This window comes from Cervus canadensis, chromosome 29, assembly GCF_019320065.1.
Source record: "Cervus canadensis isolate Bull #8, Minnesota chromosome 29, ASM1932006v1, whole genome shotgun sequence".
Classification (NCBI taxonomy): domain Eukaryota; kingdom Metazoa; phylum Chordata; class Mammalia; order Artiodactyla; family Cervidae; genus Cervus; species Cervus canadensis.
The window spans coordinates 43,593,708-43,615,125 of NC_057414.1; the positions used below are offsets into that span (position 1 = coordinate 43,593,708).

At 54.2% G+C, this 21,418-nt stretch overlaps 1 protein-coding gene across 2 annotated transcripts; it reads right to left on the reverse strand.

The window, feature by feature from the left end:
- Positions 1-11,504: 11,504 nt before the first annotated feature.
- MRPL21 (mitochondrial ribosomal protein L21) lies at positions 11,505-21,418 on the reverse strand. 2 transcript variants are annotated; one of them, XM_043451770.1, is made up of 7 exons: positions 21,271-21,418; positions 17,417-17,474; positions 15,429-15,514; positions 14,656-14,819; positions 13,104-13,156; positions 12,655-12,758; positions 11,505-11,622 (listed from the first exon to the last, which is right to left on the reverse strand). In XM_043451770.1, the coding sequence occupies exons 1-7, from the start codon at positions 21,368-21,370 to the stop codon at positions 11,558-11,560; spliced, it is 630 nt and encodes a 209-aa protein (XP_043307705.1). In that variant the 5' UTR covers positions 21,371-21,418; the 3' UTR covers positions 11,505-11,557. The 2 variants fall into 2 exon arrangements, with proteins under 2 accessions (XP_043307705.1, XP_043307704.1); XM_043451769.1 differs by lacking the exon at positions 21,271-21,418 and adding an exon at positions 19,902-20,617 and having other exon boundaries at positions 17,404-17,474.

Consider the following 21,418-nt stretch of genomic DNA (forward strand, 5'->3'; position numbering starts at 1 on the left):
ATAAATGAATGAACAAATAAAATGAAGCAAACTCCCCAAGTGTGGTTCAGATGTCTCTGCTTGGAATAAGGCTGGCTGTTTTGGAGAGGTACTTTTGTGGCTCTGAAAGCAACAAGCATTAACCTCTGATGGGATCGCTTCTTCCGTTGGCCCTGAGGGTACTCTGTACCTTGGTAGGGTCCCACCCAGAGCAGGCTGTGATGGCACCAAGAGCCCACCCTACAGAATTCTGAAGATGTCTGCCCCAAGGATGGCGAAATAAAAACCTTGGATCAGCTTTTTGGAACGTAAGAGGCTTCTCTGATGGAGTCTGGGCCTCCAGGTATAGGGTCCTCCGAGAGGCTGAGAGCAATTCTGGGGGCAGGTGGAGGGGAGAAGCAGGCTTGGGGGCATGAGACAAGCCACCACAACCTAGGCCTATTGGGCCTTTGAGTTATTTTGACCTAGAAGCTAAAGCTCCAATCCTTTGGCCACGTGATGCAAACAGCTGACATGTTGGAAAAGACCCTGATGCCAGGAAAGATTGAAAACAGGGGGAGAAGGGGACGACAGAGGATGAGATGATTGGATGGCATCACCGACTCAATGGACATGAGTTTGAGCAAGCTCTGGGAGATGGTGAAGGACAGTCCATGGGGTCGCAGAGAGTCGGACACAACTGAGCGACTGAATAGCAAAAGCCATTGAGAACCATCAGACACAGGAAAAGCTCTAAAAAACTCTAAAGACAGGGCACAGGTTTTCCTTTTGTAAAGGAAATTTATGTTATTTTATACCACACTGCTTAGCTTTCAGGATCTTAGTTCCCCAACTGGGGATCAAACCGGTACTCCATGCAGTCAAAGTACCTAGTCACTGAACCATCAGGGAACTCCAGAAATTTTTATTTATGAAGGCAATTTATTTTTCTAAAGAATATCCCTCTCCCATCTAGGAGAAACCCTCCTAGAAACTCTCATCAATGGAGAAGATAAAACTTAAACCTGCAGAGCAAGCCTCACTAAACAATCCTCGATTTTCATTCTTTCCCCAGTCACCTTCTTACAATTTGTATTCACCCACCCAAAAGCCCAAATACTCTTTCCTTTGGCTTTAAGCTTAGATAGTATTTAAGGTCAAGTTCTAACCACACCAATGGGTTACTCATCACTGATGCTCCCTTGTGTCCATATGAGATGCCCACACTTGCTGTGGGCCACTAGGCAGTCCACCTAATAAACTTCTTTTTGCTTTTTTCTTCTTGTTCTTATGTTTCTGGCCACACCGCACAGCATATTGGATCTTAGTTCCCTGACCAGGGATTGAACCCCTGTAGTGGGAGCACGGAGTCCTAACCACTGAACCACCAGAGAAGTCCCTGCCTTTTTTCTTATTAACCTGCCTTGGGTCCATCTCACTTACAGGGCCCCAGCAGGAGAACTTAAGATGGGCAGAGGAAAGCATTTTTTCCTCCCCTGCCGGGACAAACCTCCCCAGCGAGGCTTGGGCCCTAGGCCACTGGCCTCAAGTCCAGGTGCCTCAGCTAGTGCCCACACTAGCAGTGTGGCCTTGGCTGTGTTTCCTCACTTCTCCCAGCTTCAATTTCCTTATTTGTATTGATAATTAGAGGATAATAAAAGCCTGCCTTGTAAGATTATTGTGAGAATTACATGGGTGTGATGGTTAGTTTTATCTGTCAACTTGACCAGGCTGAGGGATGCTGGTGAAACATTGTTTCTGGGTGTGCCTGTGAGGGTGTTTCCAGGAGAGATTAGTGTTTGAATCACACGGTGAATAAAGAAGGTGGCCTAACCCCGATCAATGAGGCAGCATCATCCACTCTAGAGAGGGCCTGAATTGAACAAAAAGGCAAAGGAAGGGCAAATCTGCTCTCTGCTTGAGTGGGAACACCCATTCTCTGTCCTTGGACTTCAGTGCTCCTGGTTTTTACCTTTGGATTGGGACTTATATCATTGGCTCCCCTGATTCTTGGGGCTTCTCTGGGGGCTCAGACAGAAAGGAATCTGCCTGCAATGCAGGAGACCAGGGTTCAATCCCTGGGTCGGGAAGATCCCCTGGATAAGGAAATGGCAACCCACTCCAGTATTCTTGCATGGAAAATCCCATGGACAGAGGAGCCTGGTGGGCTACACAGTCCATGGGGTCACAAAGAGTCAGACATGACTGAGCGACTAATGTACCCGGTTCTCAACTAGCATTATACTCTTCTGGGTTGCCAGCTTGCAAGACAGCTTCCATAATAGTGTGAGCCAGTCTCTCATAATAAATCTCTTTCTCTATATGTATCCTATTGGTTCTGTTTCTCTGGATAGCCCTAAGACAATGGGGTTATTTTGGGGATTTTATTGTTAACCTAAACCAATAAAATAGCCAGGTATTTATTTATTTATTTTACCAGCAAACAGGTTTATTCAAGAGCAGCAAAGAATTGCAATACAGTCACTGGGCTATGGCAAACCACAAACAAGTCCAGACCAGAGGAGAGGAAAGTCTTTTATAGAGGACAAGGGGGCGTTGGGAAGAACTGTTGTAAACAAAAAGCCCATTGGAGGAAACTGGGGGCTGGAAGTGTAGTGTGTTTTCATTGGCTAAGTTATGACAGTCTCTCATTGGCTGAGCTGTTGCCAGGCGAGGAGAAAATCTTTGTTCCAAGGCCTGGAGGTAGTAAGCAGTGTCACTTCCTGCCCAGAATCTGAATTGGGGTCAAGTGGTGAGAGCTCCCCCCTGTGGCCTCCTGAATCCATTTTTAATAAGGTTTCCCTGTGTTAGTTTTCCCAATGTGAAAGCGCATGCAAAGTGCCTGGCACAGCCCATGGCCTGTAGCAAGCACTGGATGGAGGAAGCGATGGAGCGGGCTTAGCTGGGCTTGAGGCAGAGTCAGACACCTTGCAGAGGAGGAGAGAAGGGCAGGGAGATGCAGAACCTCCCCCACACCTGCTGTGGGCCACTAGGCAGTCCACCTACAAACTGACCTCCCGGCAACCTCACCTGCCAGGTCCTCTCCACTTCTCAGAGGTGGAAACTGAGGCTCGAGACCCATAAGCCATAGTAGTCAGTATAGGCTGGGACCCAAAGTGGTCTGGGTGTGTCTGGGCACGACTTGAGATTTGGGGCACAGAAATGCAGTTTTGGACTTCCCTGGTGGTCCAGCAGTAAAGAATCTGCCTGCCAATGCAGGAGACGTGGGTTCGATCGCCTGGAGTAGGAAATGTTAACCCACTCCAGTATTCTTGCCTGGGAAATCCCATGGACAGAGGGGCCTGGCGGGCTACAATCCATGGGGTTGCAAAGAGTCAGACACGACATAAGTGACTGAGCATGTGCATACACAATATCTGTGCAATAAGTGAGTTGTTTAATAAGGAAACTGTTTCCCTGCGTTCTGTGAGCTTTGCCAGTGAACTGTGGACTCTGAGGACAGAGTTATGAATAACTCCAGTTTATTGTTGTTGGTCAGAAGCACAGAAGCCCTGCACTGGCCTTGGGCTCTGAAGTGCGGCTGTCTCGTGGGACTGGGTCTGGGGTCTCCCCAGGCTGGTGGCGTCGGAATTCAGCTGTCGGACCCCCAGCTGGTGTCCTGAGTCTGAGGACTGCTCAGTGACCAGGTGTGTCGGTGGCCAGGTGTGTGATCCTGAGTGTACAGCCATGTGAGGGTGTGGCGGAGCAGAGAATCAGAGAGGTGTTGCTTCTCCTCACAGGCCTTTTACGTTTTTTCTCTGTGCATTTGGTCGTTTACTTTCTACCTTGGCATTGTATTCTCAGAGGCATAGAATTTCACTTCTTTTTTTTTCGCCTCACCGGGCGGCTTGTGGGATCTTATTTCCCCACTCAGGGATCAAACCTGTGCCCCTGTGGTAGAAGCTGGGATTCCTAACTGCTGGATCAGTGGGAAGTCCCAAGATGCCTGATCTTTGTGCGCGTGTTTAGTCGTTCAGTCGTGTCCCACTCTTTGTGACCCCCCTGGACTGTAGCCCACCAAGCTCCTCTGTCCATTGGATTTCCCAGGCAAGAATACTGCAGTGGGTTGCCATGCCCTCCTCCAGCGGATCTTCCCAACCCAGGGATGGAAGCTGCATCTCCTGCACTGGCAGGCGGGTTCTTCCCTGGTTCTTTGCCACCAGGGAAGCCCATGAGTTCCTGAGAAGACCGGAGAGGACATTTTCATCTCAAAAACATAGGCAAGTTCTTCCTAGGATGACTTAGTTTCCCCTTTGTTTAATATTTACAAGCCTTTGAAGATAAACACGGAAGGCCTTGGGAGTGGCAGAAGGATTTCGGGAGCCACCCTTCTGGTCCTGTAAAGACTACATTTGTAAAACAGGGACAGTTTTGTTGCTTAAGAACAGAAACACCCCCTCCCCTCAAAACAAACAAAAAAACCCACAAAGGCACATCAGTTCAGTTCAGTTGCTCAGTCATGTCCAACTCTTTGCAACCCCATGGACTGTAGCTCGCCAGGCCTCCCTGTCCATCACCAACTCCCAGAGTTTACTCAAACTCATGTCCATTGAGTTGGTGATGCCATCCAGCTATCTCATCCTCTGTTGTCCCCTTCTCCTTCCGCCTTCAGTCTTTCCCAGCATCAGGGTCTTTTCCAAGGAGTCGGCTCTGCACATCAGGTGGTCAAAGTATTGGAGCTTCAGCTTCAGCATCAGTCCTTCCAATGACTATTCAGCCTTGATTTCCTTTAGGTTTGACTGGTTTGATCTCCTTGCTGTCCCCAGGGTGACCTCATCTTATCTAAAGTGTTAGTCACTCAGTCATGTCTGACTTTTTGTGACTCTTTGGACTGTACCTGCCAGGCGCCTCTGTCCATGGGATTCTCCAGGCAAGAACACTGGAGTGGGTTGCCATGCCCTCTTCCATAGGATCTTCCTGACCAGGGACTGAACCCGGGTCTCTTGCGTCCCCTGCAGTGGCAAGCAGGTTCTTTACCATTAGCGCCACCTGGGAAGCGAATTCCATCTGCAAATGGCCTGCCTCCAAACAAACCTCATTCTTTTTTCTTTTTAATATTTATTTATTTGGCTGCCCCTGGTCTTCGTTGCGACTTGGAGGATATTTAGTTGTGGCATGAGAATCTAGTTCCCTGACCAGGGATCAAGCCTGGTCCTCCTGCATTGGGATCTGAGTCTCAGCTGTCGGACCCCCAGGAAAGGCCCAAAGTCACGTTCTGAAGTTAGGAGTTCAACATACACATTTTGGGAGCATACAGTCCAGCCCGTCGTGGCCACCCATCATCCTTTTAGCCAGGTGTCTGACTGGGCTCCCTTGTCCACACCCCCCCTGGTGATGTGCTCAGGCTCCCTCCCAGGCGTGGGCTGTGGCGGGCCTCGATGCCCCCAGACTGGAATTCCCCGAGGAATTGGCATGCCGCTTCCTCTTGAGGAGCCAGAGGCCTTGAACTTGGCTCTCGGGTGATTGGAGGACACTTGGGCCCTGACACCCTGGCATAGGGAGCAATGCCCCAGGGCACTGGCTGCAGTCTAAGAACCTCATAAATCTTTTGTCTTCTCACCTGCAAGGCCGTGAGCAGAGTTCAGAAGACTTGGCAGAGAGGCCAGCTCACCTGCCCACAGCTCTTGGTTTCACAACTTGAACAGAGAGGCCAGATATCCTTCCATCCCTGCCTGCACACACCCAGGCCTAGATGACCAGCAGGCATGCACTGCAAGTCCTCCGCGTAGGCAGGCCCAGCTTCACCAGGAGCTGGGAGCCTCTGGGTCCCACCTGAATACCTCGCTGGGGCCCCAAGCTGTGCCTCGTCTGGCATGAGACTCAGCATTTTATTCAGATGCTCCCTAAACAGATGTCACCGTACATTTGCCTAAAAGCCCACCTTTAGTTTCCACAAAGAGATCTTGGCCCTGCTGGTAGGGGATGGAATTGGTGCTCCTTGCCATGACTGCCAGGGAAGCCCTAAGAGTTCCTTCTGTAAGTCTAGTTTCCAGTATGGCCATCTCTCTGGCTGTCTCTGCAAACTCTCTTCCTTTCTGCAGTGGCCATGAGGTGGACACTTCCGAGGACACTGGCGCGTCCTCCCGCCTCTGGAGCTCGGGGAGCTTTGCACCTTTTATTTCTTGGGTGGTGTCACGTCAGTGGCATGAAGGCTTCCTGATCCTCCTTTGGGGGTGCTCCCTCCTGGCCAGCCTCGGTCCCGGCTTCCTGATTCTGCTGCTGCTTGGTCTTAGTGCTCCCCAAATTACTGTGTCTGTTCTGTGCCAACCACTTACGCAGTTGATGCCGGGGTGCCCAGCACAGCCCCCGGGGGTCCATAGGAGGACTCTAGTATCTGGCGGTTGGGGGGCTGGTGGGAAACAATTGCTGCCCACACCCCACCTGTTCCGGGATCCTGACATAAGTTAGAGGTGTCGCCCAACCTGCACTAGGTTTTCTGCGAGCGGGAAATAGAACCCCGCTGTGCGGAGCCCTGGAGGGAGGGGTTGATTTGCTGTGGTGGGGTGGCAGAGTCTCTGCTGACAAATAACACCAGACGACTCTGCGGTGCAGCCGGCGTTGAGACTGCCATCGTCCTCCGTGGTTGACTTTCTCCGTGTGTGTGTTGAGAAATGACGGTGCCCACGCTGCGGGGCTGTTGGAGGTGTAGATGGACCAGCACCCGTGCCTGGTCCTGAGCCCAGAGCAGCTCAGCAAACGTCACCACCGTCAGGGTCTGGACACGAGTCTCCTGGGGGCAGGGGCTGCGTCTCCCCCCGCCCTGCCCCTTTCAGAATTTCTGCTTTGGCCTGCTGGCTGCAGGCAGGCCCCACTCCAGGTAATTCCACTTGAGCACAAGCTTTCATGACATGCTTCGTCCCCCTGCGATTGATCCAGGGCAACCTGCTGACGGCTCTGCCAGCCCTGGGCGCTCTCAGAGCCTGGGGTAGGGCAGGAGGGGTGTCGTAACTCTGTTCCACACGTGGAGGCCTGGGAGCGTGGCCCGGGCAAGCTTTCATGACATGCTTCGTCCCCCTGCGATTGATCCAGGCAACCTGCTGACGGCTCTGCCAGCCCTGGGCGCTCTCAGAGCCTGGGGTAGGGCAGGAGGGGTGTCGTAACTCTGTTTCACACGTGGAGGCCTGGGAGCGTGGCCCGGGCTCTAGGGCATGACTGGTCTCTGGGAGGAGGGAAGGAAGAGGACCAGATGGCGGCTCTGTCTTCCCCCATGGCTGCCGCTGTGCCTCCAAGGAAGTGGGTCAAAGGGCACCCGGCGGCTGGGTGTGCCACCCTTATCTCCGAGAGCCGGGCCCTGCGGGTTTGTGTTCCGACTCAAGAGGAAGTGGCCCCAGGAACCCGAGGTTCCTGGGCTCCTCACCTTCAGGAACCAGAGCAGCAACCCCCTCCCCCCACAGCCCTCCACCTGGCACTGCGATGTAATTTACATCATTTTATTTTTTTAAAAAATTTTTGAGAGAGCTCAACCTGGTGCCCTGTGACAACCTAGAGAGGCGGGAGGGTGGTTGGGGGAGACGTTGCAGGAGGCAGGAACACAAACATCTTTATGGCTAATTCATGCGGTTGTGTGGCAGGAACCAACACTACGTTGTAAAGCAATGATCCTCCAATTAAAAAAAAATTATTATTTTTTTGGCTTCATTGTGAGGCATGAAGGATCTTAGTTTCCCCACCAGGGATCGAACCTGTGTCCCCCTGCAGCGGAAGCACAGACTTCCACCTACCGGGCCACCCAGGAATTCCCAGCCATTCACATCTTGAATGTTCGTCAGCTCTGTCTGATGGTGGCCCCGCCAGACACCAAGAGCTCCAACTCTTCCATCAAACCACTGGGCCAGCAGCCTCCCCGACACCACTGGGTGGGCTGCCCCCAGCCCCCTCCTCCCCCAGCCACCATGCCGGTCTCCGCACTGTCCGGAGCCCAGCCTGGGACCCCACAGACAGAAGGAGCCACTTCAGTGCCCCCGTCAGCAGCTGCGTGGAACCAGGGCTTCTGATGGAGACACCGCTGCGTTTCCCTCCACCCCGTCTCAGGTCAGGAGTGGGAGTGGATGCTGGGCGTCCCTCAGTGAACAAAACAGATGCCTCCCCACTCTAGAGCCGGCGGTCTGGGGTGGGAGGGGGAGAAACCCGGGACAGAGCCAGACCTGTGCTGACACCAGATACAAGACGGGGAGCGGAGACAGTGACCGGGGAGGGACCTGCTGAAATAGCCCCTCTGAGCTCGGGACGCGCTGCAGCAGCAGCCAGGCCCGCTGGGCGGGGACGGGCTGAGTCTGCTAGAGCCTTCGTGCCCGGCCCCTCGGCTGTCCCGCGCCCCCGTCACCCGCGTCACCCCCTTTCATGCCCTCCTTACACTCTCACCCCCGCTATCCCATGGGACACGCTGGGACCCGCGGGGAGGTTCTCGGGAGCCAGTGGTCTCAGCCGCACCTGGCCCTGAGGCGGTGAGCCCCGCGGGCTGGTGGACGAGCTGGGGCAGAGGACGGAGGGGCAGGCGGGCAGGGTCAAGGTGAGGCCGGCGGGTGGGTGGCTGGGTTAACGGCGGGGGGTGGTGGGGGGCGAGGCAAGCCAGTGCTCCGAGGGCAGGGTGGAGCCCCTACTGCTGAAGGGAGCGAAGTGAAGATGCCAGGCGCTCAGACTCTGTGACCCCGTGGGCTGTAACCCACCAGGCTCCTCTGCCCATGGGATTCTCCAGGCAAGAGTCCTGGAGGGCGTAGCCTCCCCTGCTGCTGACCGAACAGCAAAGTGTCCCTGTCAGAAAGGGAACAGAGACACTGCCCTGATAGGTGGTCAGGGTGGTGTGGCCGGAGCCTCCTGCCAGCCTCAGGTGACCCAAGGCCACAGTGTCCAGTCACCATTGAGAGTATAAGAGCTTAGTCATCAAAGTCACAGGGATCCAATTTTTGCTCCTTTTTTTTTAACTCAAGTGAAGTGACTCATTAACCTAGTTTTTTTTTCTTCCTATTTTGAAAGAATTGTGGTGAAATATATACAGTAACACACAATTTACCAACTTAACCACTTTTAACTGACAATTCATCACCATTAATGACATTCACGATGTTGTGTAACCATGAATCTATCTACTTCCGGACTTTCTTATTACCTCAGGCAGAAACTCGGTGTCCTTGAAGCAATAATCCTGTGTTCCCCTCTCGCCCAGCCCCTGGTGACCTCAATTTCTGTCTCTGAATCTGCCTATTCTGGGTATTTCACATAAGTTGTTGTTGCTAAGTCATGTCTGACTCTTTGTGACTGAGTGGACTGCAGCATGTCAGGCTTCCCTGTCCTTCACTCTCTCCTGGAGTTTGCTCCAATTCATGTCCATCGAGTCAGTGATGCCGTCCAACCATCTCATCCTCTGTCGTCCCCTTCTCCTCCTGCTCTCAATCTTTCCCAGCATCAGGGTCTTTTCCAATGAGTCAGTTCTTCGCATCAGGTGGCCAAAGTATTGGAGCTTCAGCTTCAGCATCAGTCCTTCCAATGAATATTCAGGACTGATTTCCTTTAGGATTGACTAGTTTGATTTCCTTGCTGTCCAAGGGACTCTCAAGAGTCTTTTCCAGCACCACAATTTAAAGTATGTATTCTTCGGCACTCAGCCTTCTTTATGGCCCAGCTCTCACATCCGTGCGTGGCTGGAGAAACAGTTTTGACTATATAGACCTCTGTTGGCACAGCGATGTCCAAGTAGAATCATGCAGTGTGTCCTTTTGTGTCTGGCTTCTTTCACTCAGCGGTGTCCTCAAGGTCGTCTGTCCGGTAATGTGTATCAGAACCCCGTTCCTTTCTTTGGCCGTGCTGTGCGGCTTATAGGATCTTAGGTCTCTGACCAGGGAAGCCCCACCATTCCTTTTTATTGCTGAGTAATATTCCATTGTTAGAAGTAATACTGCATTGGAGGAGATGGCAAACCACTCCAGTATTCTTGCCTGGAAAACCCCATGGACAGAGGACCCTGGTAGGCTACAGTCCATGGGGTTGTAAAGAGTCGGACATGACTGAGCGACTTCACTTCACTAATATTCCATTGTAAGCATGGGCCACATTTGTTTATCCATGTCTGGATGGATGGGAGTCACTTCTGCCCTCTGGCTATTGTGAAGGGTGCCTAGCCTGGTTTTTAAAAGGAGTAAACTTTCACCAGCGCATCGCCGGAGTCAGCGCTCTGTAAGAACAGCACCAGCTGCCCAGAGCACAGCGGCTTTGCCTTGTTCTAGATCCCAAACCGGCCGAGGGCTGGCTGGGCAGTTACGGTCGGCCAGAGTCCTCCACAGGAGAGGGTGCCAGGCTGGCCCGGAGGACTGGGAGAGCCAGGCCCCAGGATCCAGAGCTGTGACCCTCAGAGAAGTCTGAAAGATCTATGAGCTACGGTGTGTGGAGAGTCATCCCAGGTCCTGAGGTGGTGGGGTCAGAGGGACAGCTCTGCACGCCGAGGTGGATCCCCGCCCCTCCAGGATGGCAGCCGGAACCGACAGCCAGAATCCGGGATCTCCACGCACAGGACTGCTGCCCCCTGCTGGACGGGGATGGCACTGCAGCAGGGCAGTGCCGCGTCCCCCAGGGCCCGCGGGTGACCATTACCTGAAGTGGGGCAGGGAGGAGGGGGAGGTCCCGAGGACGGGCCTCAGCCTTTCTCAACCCCCTACCCCTCCTCACAGGGATGACCCCCCATGGATTTGCAAAGCAATCTTGCAGAATAAAGTATTAACTACGTTTGATAAAAAGGCTTTTTGTGCTGCTTGAAAGTCCTAACTTTTGGAGGAAAGCCCGGCTTCTGTGAAGGACCCAGAACCAGGGGTCTGGCCTGTCTGGGAGCCCCCTCCCCAGGTCCTTCCAACTGCCCTCCGCCCTGGCCACTCTGGTTCGGGACCCCTCCCTTTGCACGGGGTGAGCTGCCTGCCTGACCTGCCCCCAACCGGCCTGGGCAGCCCCACCCTCCCGGGATCCTGAAAGGCCACTGACAAGACCAAGTCCGGAACTGCCCTGGCTGCTCTGCTGCGTCCTTCACGTCCCGTTCCCAGAACGCGCTGTGGCTGCTGCCCTGGGGCTCCAGGACTGCCGCCCGCCCGCCCAGGCCGCCTGCCCACCAGCACCGCGACCCTCCTTCCCTGCTGGACCCAGCGGAGCCTAAGGACGAGGGTGGAGGCTCAGCGCCCAGACCCCTGGTTTGAATCCCGGCTTCTCAGAAAAGCAAACCATCAGTCATTGGATTACCTGGAGATGGCACTTTGTTCATCTCGCTCAGAAGCAGAACCCGGATCGTGTTTCTCGCGGTCAGCTCCTGGCCCTGGCTGTGCCCCACATCACGCCCCTGTGTAGGGGGGAGGGCGGCCAGTAGCGCCAGCCTGTCTTTACACAAGCGTCGGGGCTCCAGCCCCAGGAGGGCTGCGCTTGTGATTCTTCCTGAATTCCTGGCCTCTGGCTCAGGGAGGCTGTTGCTTACTAAGAACAAGCTCTCAGTCAGGGCGCTCAGTCTAGACCCACCCACAACAGGATTCAGCTTTTCGTATCAGAGTTTTCTACAGCAAAACATAGAAACCTGGTCTCCTCAGAAAACAGATTTATTTTTATATTTCTATAAATATCAGCTGGACGATCAACACAGACAGGGAGCAATCTCAATGGTGTTTATCCGGAGGACAGTCTGCGGGTTCACGATGACTGAGAGAGAGAAAAGGGCCGGGGTGTCAGCGCAGACCCCGACGCTGTGAACGAGCTACTGTGAGACTAGCCACTGCCCGCTCGGCCTGCAGGGGTCAGACTCAGCGAGGTCCCGCCTGGCGTGTCCCAGGGGCACGCAGACCGCCCGCCTCACCGACTCCCCAAGCCCCGTCAGATGCAGCAGGGGCTGCGACACCCCGGGAGCCCTTGTCGCGGCTCCTGGCTTCGCCCCTCCACATGCCTGGAGACCCCCGCATGGCACAGTGAGGTGGGGGTGGCATCTGGTGACCCGAGGCTCCTGGAGGAGAGCTTTCCTAATGACCTGACTCCAGGAAAGTGGAAGCTACGCTTCCGGTGCGTTTTGCCACCTGTGACTGAGGACCGGACCGATGCACATCTGTAGGGGCTGGGCTCCTAAGGATTCCAGCACCCAAGGATGCTCAAGCCCCTCACACTAGATGGCGCAGTGTCTGCGTGTAACCTACACACTCCCTCCCGTACACGCGAAACCATCTCCAGATCACGTGTACGGCCTAACACTCTGAAAACGCCCATGTGAATAGGTGAAGACACAAAGAAAATTCTATGTAAGCTGTTGTGATTCTGCCTGTCCCACTCCTCTTGTAGAAAAGTGCCATCGTGCATGCGCGTGTCCACACGTGTGGATGCGTGTGTGCCCGGCAGAACAAAGCTGAACTCCGCCCACCTCTGGGCTGTATGGGGCGGTCTCGCCCTCACCCTCTAAGACAGTCCCCCTGGGTGGAGGTGGGCACTCCTGGCGCTCTGGGCAACATCTACCGACAGGGCATCCTCTGCCTGCTTGTCCATTTCCCGGGGGGACGCCGGATGTGCTGTGGGGTCTCAGCAGCCGCTGATGGTCCCGGCCGCGCCTCCCAGGGCCACCCCTGGTCAGAGCCAGGGCAGGGCCGCGCCCACCCGCTGGTCCCACTGGTCCCCAGGCGCCGCAGAGGGCAGGACTCGGGGCAACACCCGGAGGACGGGAGCGCGGCAGCTCCGCTTTCCCCAACTTACTTCTCTTCCTTTTGTAGTTTTTCCTTCTCTGAAATCTCATGTTGACTCTTGGCCACGATTCTGTCTTTTCGATGACCGTGGCTTCTACTCGGACAAGGTCCTTTCTAGAAGACGGGAATGAGCAGTGAGGCACCTTCTTATTTCTCCATTTTCCTGGTACTTTACACGTGAGAACTTCTAAAATAAGCCTTCCTTTTCTGCTGGTTATCAACGTCCACCCCCCCAACCACAGACACTACACGGTGAGGAACAGGGTCGTCTCACAGCCAGTCCTAAAAGGGCCAAACTGCAGTGAGGCAGTAACAGGCCAGAGGTGCAGAGGTCGGGACGCTCTGCACGTGGGGCATTAAGCGCCCACGGACCGCAGCATCCGCGCGCCGAGCTTGGGGCTGACCGGGTGTGACGGAGCCCCCGCCCGCCCCCCTGCCCGGCCCCCGAGCGCACGTTACCCGAGCAGGGGTCTGCCGAGGAGCGTGAAGTCGTCGGCCCCAACCAGCAGGACCTGGAACCAAACAGGCGCGTCACCAACAGATAACACAGCCACAGAACACAGTCGCTGGGACACTGAGACGGAGACAGGCTGGACAGGGAGACGGGCTCGCGCACTTGCTCTGCCGTCTCCCTCGGGGCACAGGCCCGTCTGACTGGCACAGGTGGACGTGGGACCTGGTGGCACATCCAGTCAGCAGATCATCTCCGCCGGAAACGGACTGAAACCTTGTCACTGAAGTATAAACATACAGGGAAAAACGCAGAAACCAGACGGTGGGGGCCTTTAAGCAGTTGACAGTCCTGCAGATTCTGTGAAGATTTAGGTTCAAGGGTGTTCTTTCAATGACTGCAAAACCCCGCCCCGCCCCAGGCAGCGGGAGGGAAGCCACGTGGTCAGGAGAGGCCTCAGATGCGACGGTTTCGTGACCTGAGTGCAGGGGTCTTATTAGACGCTGGGAGACTCGTCTGGAAGTTTACAGGTCAGAAGAAAATTCGATCACGCTAAACCTAAATGTCGAAAGACAGAGCCTATTTTGTAACAACATCCATGGACTATGTATGTTAGGCAACGACAGAGAACCTTGCTTCACTCACTCTCAGCCTGACGTGGTCTCTGTGGCTGGGCTTCCTATGTTATGAAAATCATCTTTACAGGCTGGGGCTTCCTATGCTTTTGTTAGTGTGAAATGTTTCAAAATAACGTCTTTCAAGAAACCCTTACAAATACACTTCTGAAGTGTCCGATTTTAGACGTAAGAAGTAAACATGCTCTTGTCCATGAGCTCGTGATGGAGCCCCGGGCGTCCCCACAGAGAAGGCGCTGTGCTGGCCGCGGGTGTCCCCGCAGCACCCTCGTTCAGCTCTGAGTCAAGCGGTCCTGCTCAGACCACAGGCTGTGGCAGGACCAGCTGAGAAACGGGAGCGTAATGCTGCGCTCGGTGTAAATACACCGAGAATCTATGATCACAAAGGAGGAGTTTTAAGTATAAAGAAAATCATTTGTCATATTACATCATGTCAACAGTTCACTATGTCCTAGAAACAGGATCTGGTGCAGAGATCTCACAGTTCACCTACAGTAGAACAGGCAAAAACCAAGCAGGCGCCTGAACACAGCAAACAGGATCCTAAGTGGAAGCAGACGCACACGGCTAAGCAGAGCACAGACCACGGAGCGGTTCCGGAGGCCAGAACATGACCAGCGTCCGGGGAGCCGGCTCGAGACCATCGCTCCCTGTCTAGGACAGCAGCGGCCGCCACACCTCACACACGTCAGGGGAGTGTGTGTGAGACACTCCTCCTTGGGGAAACGTGCTGACTGTCTCCGTCGGGGAGGGACCCTGCCGGGTCAGGGCCACCTGCGGGGGCACCTCCCCTTGCCCCCAGGCTCCCCCACGCCCGCCCAGCCAGCCTGCCACGTCCCAGGAAGGGCGCCGGGCTTCTTCATCAGAGCCGACCCCGGGGAGCAGGGACCGAGTCCCAGATACACCAAGAAGCCCACGCTCTCACCTTCTCCAGCCGAATCCTCTCTCCGCAGGCAATGTCTAACTTGTTCTCAATTAGAATCAGGTCTTCAGAGGTGACCTTCCACTGGTGGCTGGCAAAGTGCACCACGGCGAAGAGCCTGCCGTACTGGCCCCTGGCGATGAGCTCGTTCACCTTCTCCACAACCTCTGCGGGGAGAAGGGCGGTCAGGGTCACAGCTCTGCCCCTCGCGTGCCCGACGCCCCCCACAGCCGCGTGACCCTGAGCATCCGTGGACTGGCGGCAGGGCGCGTGCCGGGGGCTCCTCCCTGCTCTCCTACCACCGCCGTCAGCCGGATCTAAAACCAGGGAGGGTCCACGCGTTGCTATGGATTTCCAGGTTTTGGAAACCGAGGACCCTCACTGCCTCCCAGCGCTGGGCGTGGCGGGCACGCTGCCCTCCTCCCGACACCCGGACGGTCTCCCAGCACCCACGCTGCGGCCGCTTCAACCGATGAGCGTGCACCTTGTTCTCTTTCCCTGAACACCCACATTTCTACCAACAGCGGGGAGACTGGGCTGGACTGAGCCCTGCCGCCACCCGTGTCAGCTGCCTGCAACTCAGCTGGCGCCCCAGGAGGGTTTGCTAAGCGAACGAGGGTTCTGAATTCTGGTGTTAAGTGAACTTGAGCGTTCCTGCCGTGCTGCATCCTGTGAACCAGAGGGCCCACATCGGCCCGTCTCGGGCACATAGAAACGTGATGCCCTTCTTCCATAGCTAGGAGGCCACCCCACCCCCTTGCTTCTGCCCCCCTTACCTGCGTGGTGTCTGGCCTCCTCCACGGGGTCTGGCAGAACAACTTCTGTCCAAGGTGGTGAACTCAGTGAGGTTTTAGGAACGTATCTGTAAAAATATGTTTTTGCATGCAGGTCACACACACGTGAAAAGACGGTTCCAGAGCTGTGAGCCACGGCTGTGCTCCGTACACCAGAAAGGACAAGGACCCAGCATGTCTCCGACACCCGAGTGGCTGGCGGGGCAGCAGCCCCAGTCGTGGGGGAGCAAAACCTGCCCCCCAAATGTCTCTTAGGTGTGTGGATTACTTCAAGCTGAAAACAATCAAGGCCCAAGACTTAGGAAGAAACTCTGGCAGGAGGCAGGCAGGCAGGCCTGGGTCTGCACACAGCTGCCTGGAGATGGCGGGCCTGTCCTGCGACAGCGTCACCAGAAAGGATGCGGGAACACGCGGGCCCAGAGGACAGGGGCTGCTCCCCGTCCCACGGTCTCTGCAGGCCCAGCAAACATTGATCCACCAAACACTTGCTTTTCCACCTCCACGTGAACTGCCTTCTCCCCCAACTTGAGCTCCCAGACCCCTACCCTCAACATCCTCTCTTGTCTAGCTGAAGGAGCTGTTTCTGCAGAGGGCTTCAGTCGTCCTGGAGAATGACTCATTTCTCCCAGGTCTCTCCCGTGTGTACAGGTTATTAACCTTGGGTCTGATTTTCTCCTGTTAACCTGTCTCACGTCAACTGAACCCCTCGACCAGCCAGAAGACCCTGGAGAGCTGGGGAAAGTGCTGCTTCCAGCACAGGCCCAGGACCCCGGCACTGCCACAGCGGGGGTGCCGCACACAGGTGGCCCTGCTGGAGCCAGCTGGCCCCCGAGTGAGGCTGTGCGTCCCGGCCGTGCACCGTGTCCGAGGCTCAGGGCCCCAGGCGGCCCAGCAGCAGCCAGCCAGGACGAGGGGCAAAGCTGCGAGGCGGCCGGGGCAGCAGCGACTGCTCAGAGCAGCGCTGGGGGAAATCAGCCGGGTTCACGAAAGCGGCCCCTTAGGGTTTCCGCCTCCAGCCTCATGCTGGGAGGCCACTGCTCCTTCAGGGAAGCAGCAGGCCCCGGGTCCCCTGCTGCTGAGACTCTCACTGCGGGAGAGCAGGCGGCTGTACTGAGAGCTTCCGAGTGCCAGGCGCTCACCAAAGCTCCTTGTTTAAGGAATTTCTTTATCGAAGAAACAACGTTGTCAGTTTCTGCTGTACAGGAAAGTGACTCAGTTACACATGCGTATATACGATTCTTCTTTCCTGATGATCGATCACAGGATACTGAATATCGTTCCCTGGGCCAGACAGAGGGACCTCACGGTGTCCCCGTGCCGCCTGTCACACAGTGGGACCTCGTGCTATATGTAAGTTTGTACCTGGTAATCCAATCTCCTAATCGACCCCTCCTTTACTCCTCCCCCTTGGCAAGTCCTTCTAACAAGCTCTCTGGATGCAGAAATTCACTCGACTCTCATGAAAACCCATTGCGATGCAGACTGATATTCCTTCCACTTTTTGAAGAGGAACCGAAGCCCAAGGATGACCCTGCTCAAGGACCCGGGCTGGAAGGGCTAGTATGGGACCCTGTATATTCCTATTCAAGTGTGATTTTGTTAAATTTACTTTTTTTAATTTATGTTTTTATTATTTTTTTTAATCTAAATATACAGTTTTAACACTAAACATGCTCTTTCAAATTACGCAAGGCCCTCCAGAGAGTCCGTCCTGTGATTCAACCTTCCTGGTTAGAAATTCCCAATTAGGAGTTAAAAGATTTTCCTTAAAAAGACACAGCCATGCAAGGCCCAGAACACCATTCTCTTTGGACTCTTGAGGTTCCGTCTTTATTTCTACATGTTAGGGTCTGAGTAAAATATGACCAAAACAGTTAAAATTCATATTCTTAAAAACGTAAATGTTCAAAGTTTTGACTTTAGAAGACAGGAAAGGAAGAGAGTCAGCAAAACCCACATTTTGATATTACCCTTGCGGAAATGAAGCGCTCTGCGAACTGAACCTCCGAGAAGCGGACCACAGGGAAGCTGAGGGAACAAGAGAGACACACGTGGTTACCAGGATGAAATACAGACTGCCGCTCGTGATGCTCAATGCACAAGTGCTGCTATTGTGACTGATACCCGACTCAAACCACCACATCACGATGCATCGACAGAAAAATCTAGAAAGAAAACTAAAACACCATCACTCATAGCTACTGGTGATTACCATAAGCGTCAAGGGGCGTTCATCGCACCATCGAAAAGGGCCTGAAGCCGAATCACCTACCTGCTAACTCATTCCTTGATGCCAAGTGCCCACCAAGCTGAGGCCCCGTTTGGCACCCAAGTGTGGGAGCAGCCTCCAGGACACCCCTTCTGGGGTTCTCACCCTGAATCCTGCTCCCGCCTCCAAGGGAGCGGCTTCCAGTGACAAAGAGCATGTGGCAGGCCAGCACCTCCGAGAGTAGGTAATCAGAGGGCAGCTGCTGGCTGGGCATCCTCTCTGAGGCAGGACCACTGTGCTGTCAGCAGCCCAGGGAGGCCCCTGGGATTCCACCTTCCCAGTTCAGGTCAGTGGCTCAGTCATGTCCGACTCTCTGCAACCCCGTGGACTGCAGCATGCCAGGCTTCCCTGTCCGGGGAAGCCAGGAAGCAGCTTCTGCCAGCCCTGCTGACTCTTAACCTGAAACAGCCTGACTTGAATCTAACGAGACGGGGAGCCAGCTCAGCCCCACCTGCATCCTGACCCTCAGTGATGGGGTGACATAGTACATGTTAAGTTATCTTAAGCTTCTGGGTTTGGGTGACTCAGGACACAGCATCAGATGATAACACACCTAGGGACAGAGGCACCCGCAGCCCACTGAGAAGGCCTGGAAACAAAATGCCCCACACTTGGGTGCAAGAAGCAGAGGACAGATCTCTCAATAACTACTACTGGTTTTTTTCAACTGAGCTATAATTTATATGCCATAAAGCTCACTCATTACAGCTGTCCCCAATTCCTGGTCTCCTGAGTTGGTTTCTCTTCCCCTCCACCATCTTGGCGTGCTTGCGGTCTAAACCTGGGTCTTTGTGTTTAGTGCTCAGTTGTGTCTGACTCTTTGTGGCCCCATGGACTGCAGCCTGTCAGGCTCCTCTGTCCATGGGATTCTCCAGGCAAGAAGACTGGAGTGGGTTGCCATAAAACCTGGGTCTTACCTCGTCTCTATTTATGGCCTTTCCTCTGGGACTGCATCTGCTTGAATGGATTTCAGCGTCACCTGCACACCGGTGACTCCCAGGTGGACGCCTGCGGCCTGGACTCGGACACGACGGGCACCGGCCTGCCTGCTAGCATCCCCCGGTCGTCACCTGTCTCAGAACCTAGCATCTGCTCCTGATCTGCCCCTTTCGCCTGCTTCTCCCACACCCCTCCACATCTCACACAATGGTGACTTCATCCTTCCAGTTGCTCAGGCCAAAAACCTCAGTCATTTTTGACTTTTCCCTCTCACCCCTCAGCCACCAACCTGTCGGCAAATCCCTGGCCTCTCTGTGAGACATCCAGGCTCTGACCACTTCAATCACCCAAGCCACCTGGCTTGTAACTGATACCCTGCTCTCACCCTTGCCTCTCTCTCTGCACAGCAGCTAGAGGGATCCTGTTAAAACTGTGGGTCCCTGGTGGTCAAGTGGCTAAGACTTCACGCTTCCACTGCAGGGGGCACGGGTTCGATCCCTGGTCAGGGAACTAAGATCCCTCATACCATGTGGTGTGGCCAAAAATCCCCCCAAAACCAGAAAAACAAAGTATGAGGACAGATCAGGTTACTGTTTAGTGCAACCCTCCAAGAGCGCCCCATTTCATTCTGAGAAAAAGGTAGTCTTCACAGTGGCCAGCAGGGCAGCGGGCATTGTGACCCCATCTCTCTGGGCCTTGCCTCATGAGCTTCCCCTTGTTCCCTGCACACGGGCCACTCGGGTTGCCTGGCTATTCCTGGAAGATGCCAAGTACAAGCGCCTATGCCTTGACTGCTCCTCCCCAGGACAACCCCGACCCCAGGAGGTCCCCTAGGCTAATCCCCTAATTCCTCTGGGTCTCCACTCAAACACCATCTCACTAGAGAAGGCTTCCCCAACCATCCTATTTAAAATTGAACACTTTCCTCCCAATTCGTGCTTTATTTTTCTCCATAAGACTTACCAGCTTTAAACCTGCTATGTAATTTGCTTCTTCTTATGCTTCGAACATACTACGTAATTTGCTTCTTCGTAAAATTGCTCATCTCTCTGCAAACCCCTCCCCCCATCAGAATGTGAGTTCCGTAAAAACAGGGGTCTGTTTTATGATTATAACTGATGCGTTTGCCATCCTAGACCAGAGTTTGACTTGTGATGGATGCCCAATAAATGGTGAATGAATGAATGAAATCTCTTCTAAGCCATCAAATGAAGCCCCTGTGGAACACCCCACAGTTGGGAACTCACGAATCGCCTCTCTTGAAAGCCCGGTGGCTCAGTAGTAAAGAATCTGCCTGTCAGTGCAGGAGATGCAGGAGACTCGGGTTCGGTCCCTGGGTCAGGAAGATCCCCTAGAGGAGGAAATGGCAAGCCACTATGGTATTCTTGCCCGAAAACTCCCACAGAGAAGCCTAGCGGGCTACAATCCATGGGGTCACAAAGAGTCAGATACACGCCTGAGAGCCATTTCACTGGTGAAAGCTCAGAAACTTTCTGCACCTGATCTGCTTCCCTGTAATTCCTGCCTATGGCCTTAGCTTAGCTCCGACCCCACCGGGAACAAATGTGCACCCTCCTCTCCCCCAGGGCCACCTTTCAATCCCTGAGAACTGTGATGGTGTCCATCCTGTTTTCTTCAGTCACTCTTCAAGATCCTGCCTGTTCACCATTTTGGTCATCCTCTCTTTACTCAGCTCACTTCACCCGTGTTTCTCTCTGAAAACGGGGGGTCGGGAATTGAGCCTAGCATTCTAGAGGTAGCTTTATGTTGGTAGAACAAAGTCAGTCCCACCGCTTTTATAAAAACTTCCCTGCCCACTTAAACCCACGTTTTATTATGGAAAATGACAAGCACATGAAAGTCAAGAGAACAGGGAGTCCTCCTGTATCTCTTCCTAAACTCAACAGTCATCAACTCATGGCCAAGCCTGACTCATTCACAGTGCCTCTGCTCCAACTCTGTGGTGTATTTTAAAGCAACTGTCCGTGTACTTTTATGAAGACAAAGCATCTTAAAAACAAACATAACCACAAAATCATTATCACACCTAAAAAACGGGAAACTTCTTTATATACATAAACATTCCTTCACACGAATATACACTCCAACCATTTTGAGGAGAGGTTTATAGTGTTTTTGACCAACAAAACCTTGCTGAACTTCATGACAACCCAGTGCCTAAAATACAGGTGTAGCTTTTGCTGGGCTGGTTACCTCTGGGCAAGGACATTCACCACCGTTTTCCAGATGAGGGCAAGGAAGCTTAAAGAGTGGCTTGCAGCCTGGGGAGTGATGGTTAAAGCACAGGCTTTGGAGCCGGACCAAGCTGTCTGATTCAGTCCTCTCCCACTTCCCTGCTGTATGGCCAAGGGCAAGTTACCGAACCATTCTAGCCTCAGTTTGCTCCCCAATTTAAATGGAGCCTATATGGAAGTTGGAGAGCTATCACCAGTATTTAAGCTATTAACTAAAGGAATCAGGGTCTGAACCCAGGGTTTCCACGACCGATAATCACCGCATCAAAAAAAGCGATTAACACCGGTCGGACGCAGACACCCGTGGCAGGGCGCCCCGTGTGCCCAGCTTCCTCCGTTCACCCCGTGGGGCGGGCCTCACCGGCTCCGGGTCCCGACGCTCTCAGGACGCTGCGGCTGCATGCAGACGCCAGCCGCCCGAAGGTGACGGGCAGGGCCCAGGCCGCCATGGCCGCCGCCATCTTCCCGCAGCCTCCGCCGAGAGCGGAAGCGGAAGTGGTGCGAGCCTG

Excerpts from the sequence above, each read along its gene's own strand:
- MRPL21 (XM_043451769.1), bottom strand. The coding sequence starts at position 20,084 with ATGGATTGTAGCCCGCTAGGCTTCTCTGTGGGAGTTTTCGGGCAAGAA. Across the intron at positions 17,475-19,901 it reads GCTTTCAAGAGAGGCGATTC|CTTCCCTGTGGTCCGCTTCT; the intron begins GTGAGTTCCCAA and ends TTGTTCCCTCAG. Across the intron at positions 11,623-12,654 it reads AAACTACAAAAGGAAGAGAA|TCATCGTGAACCCGCAGACT; the intron begins GTAAGTTGGGGA and ends TCTCTCTCTCAG.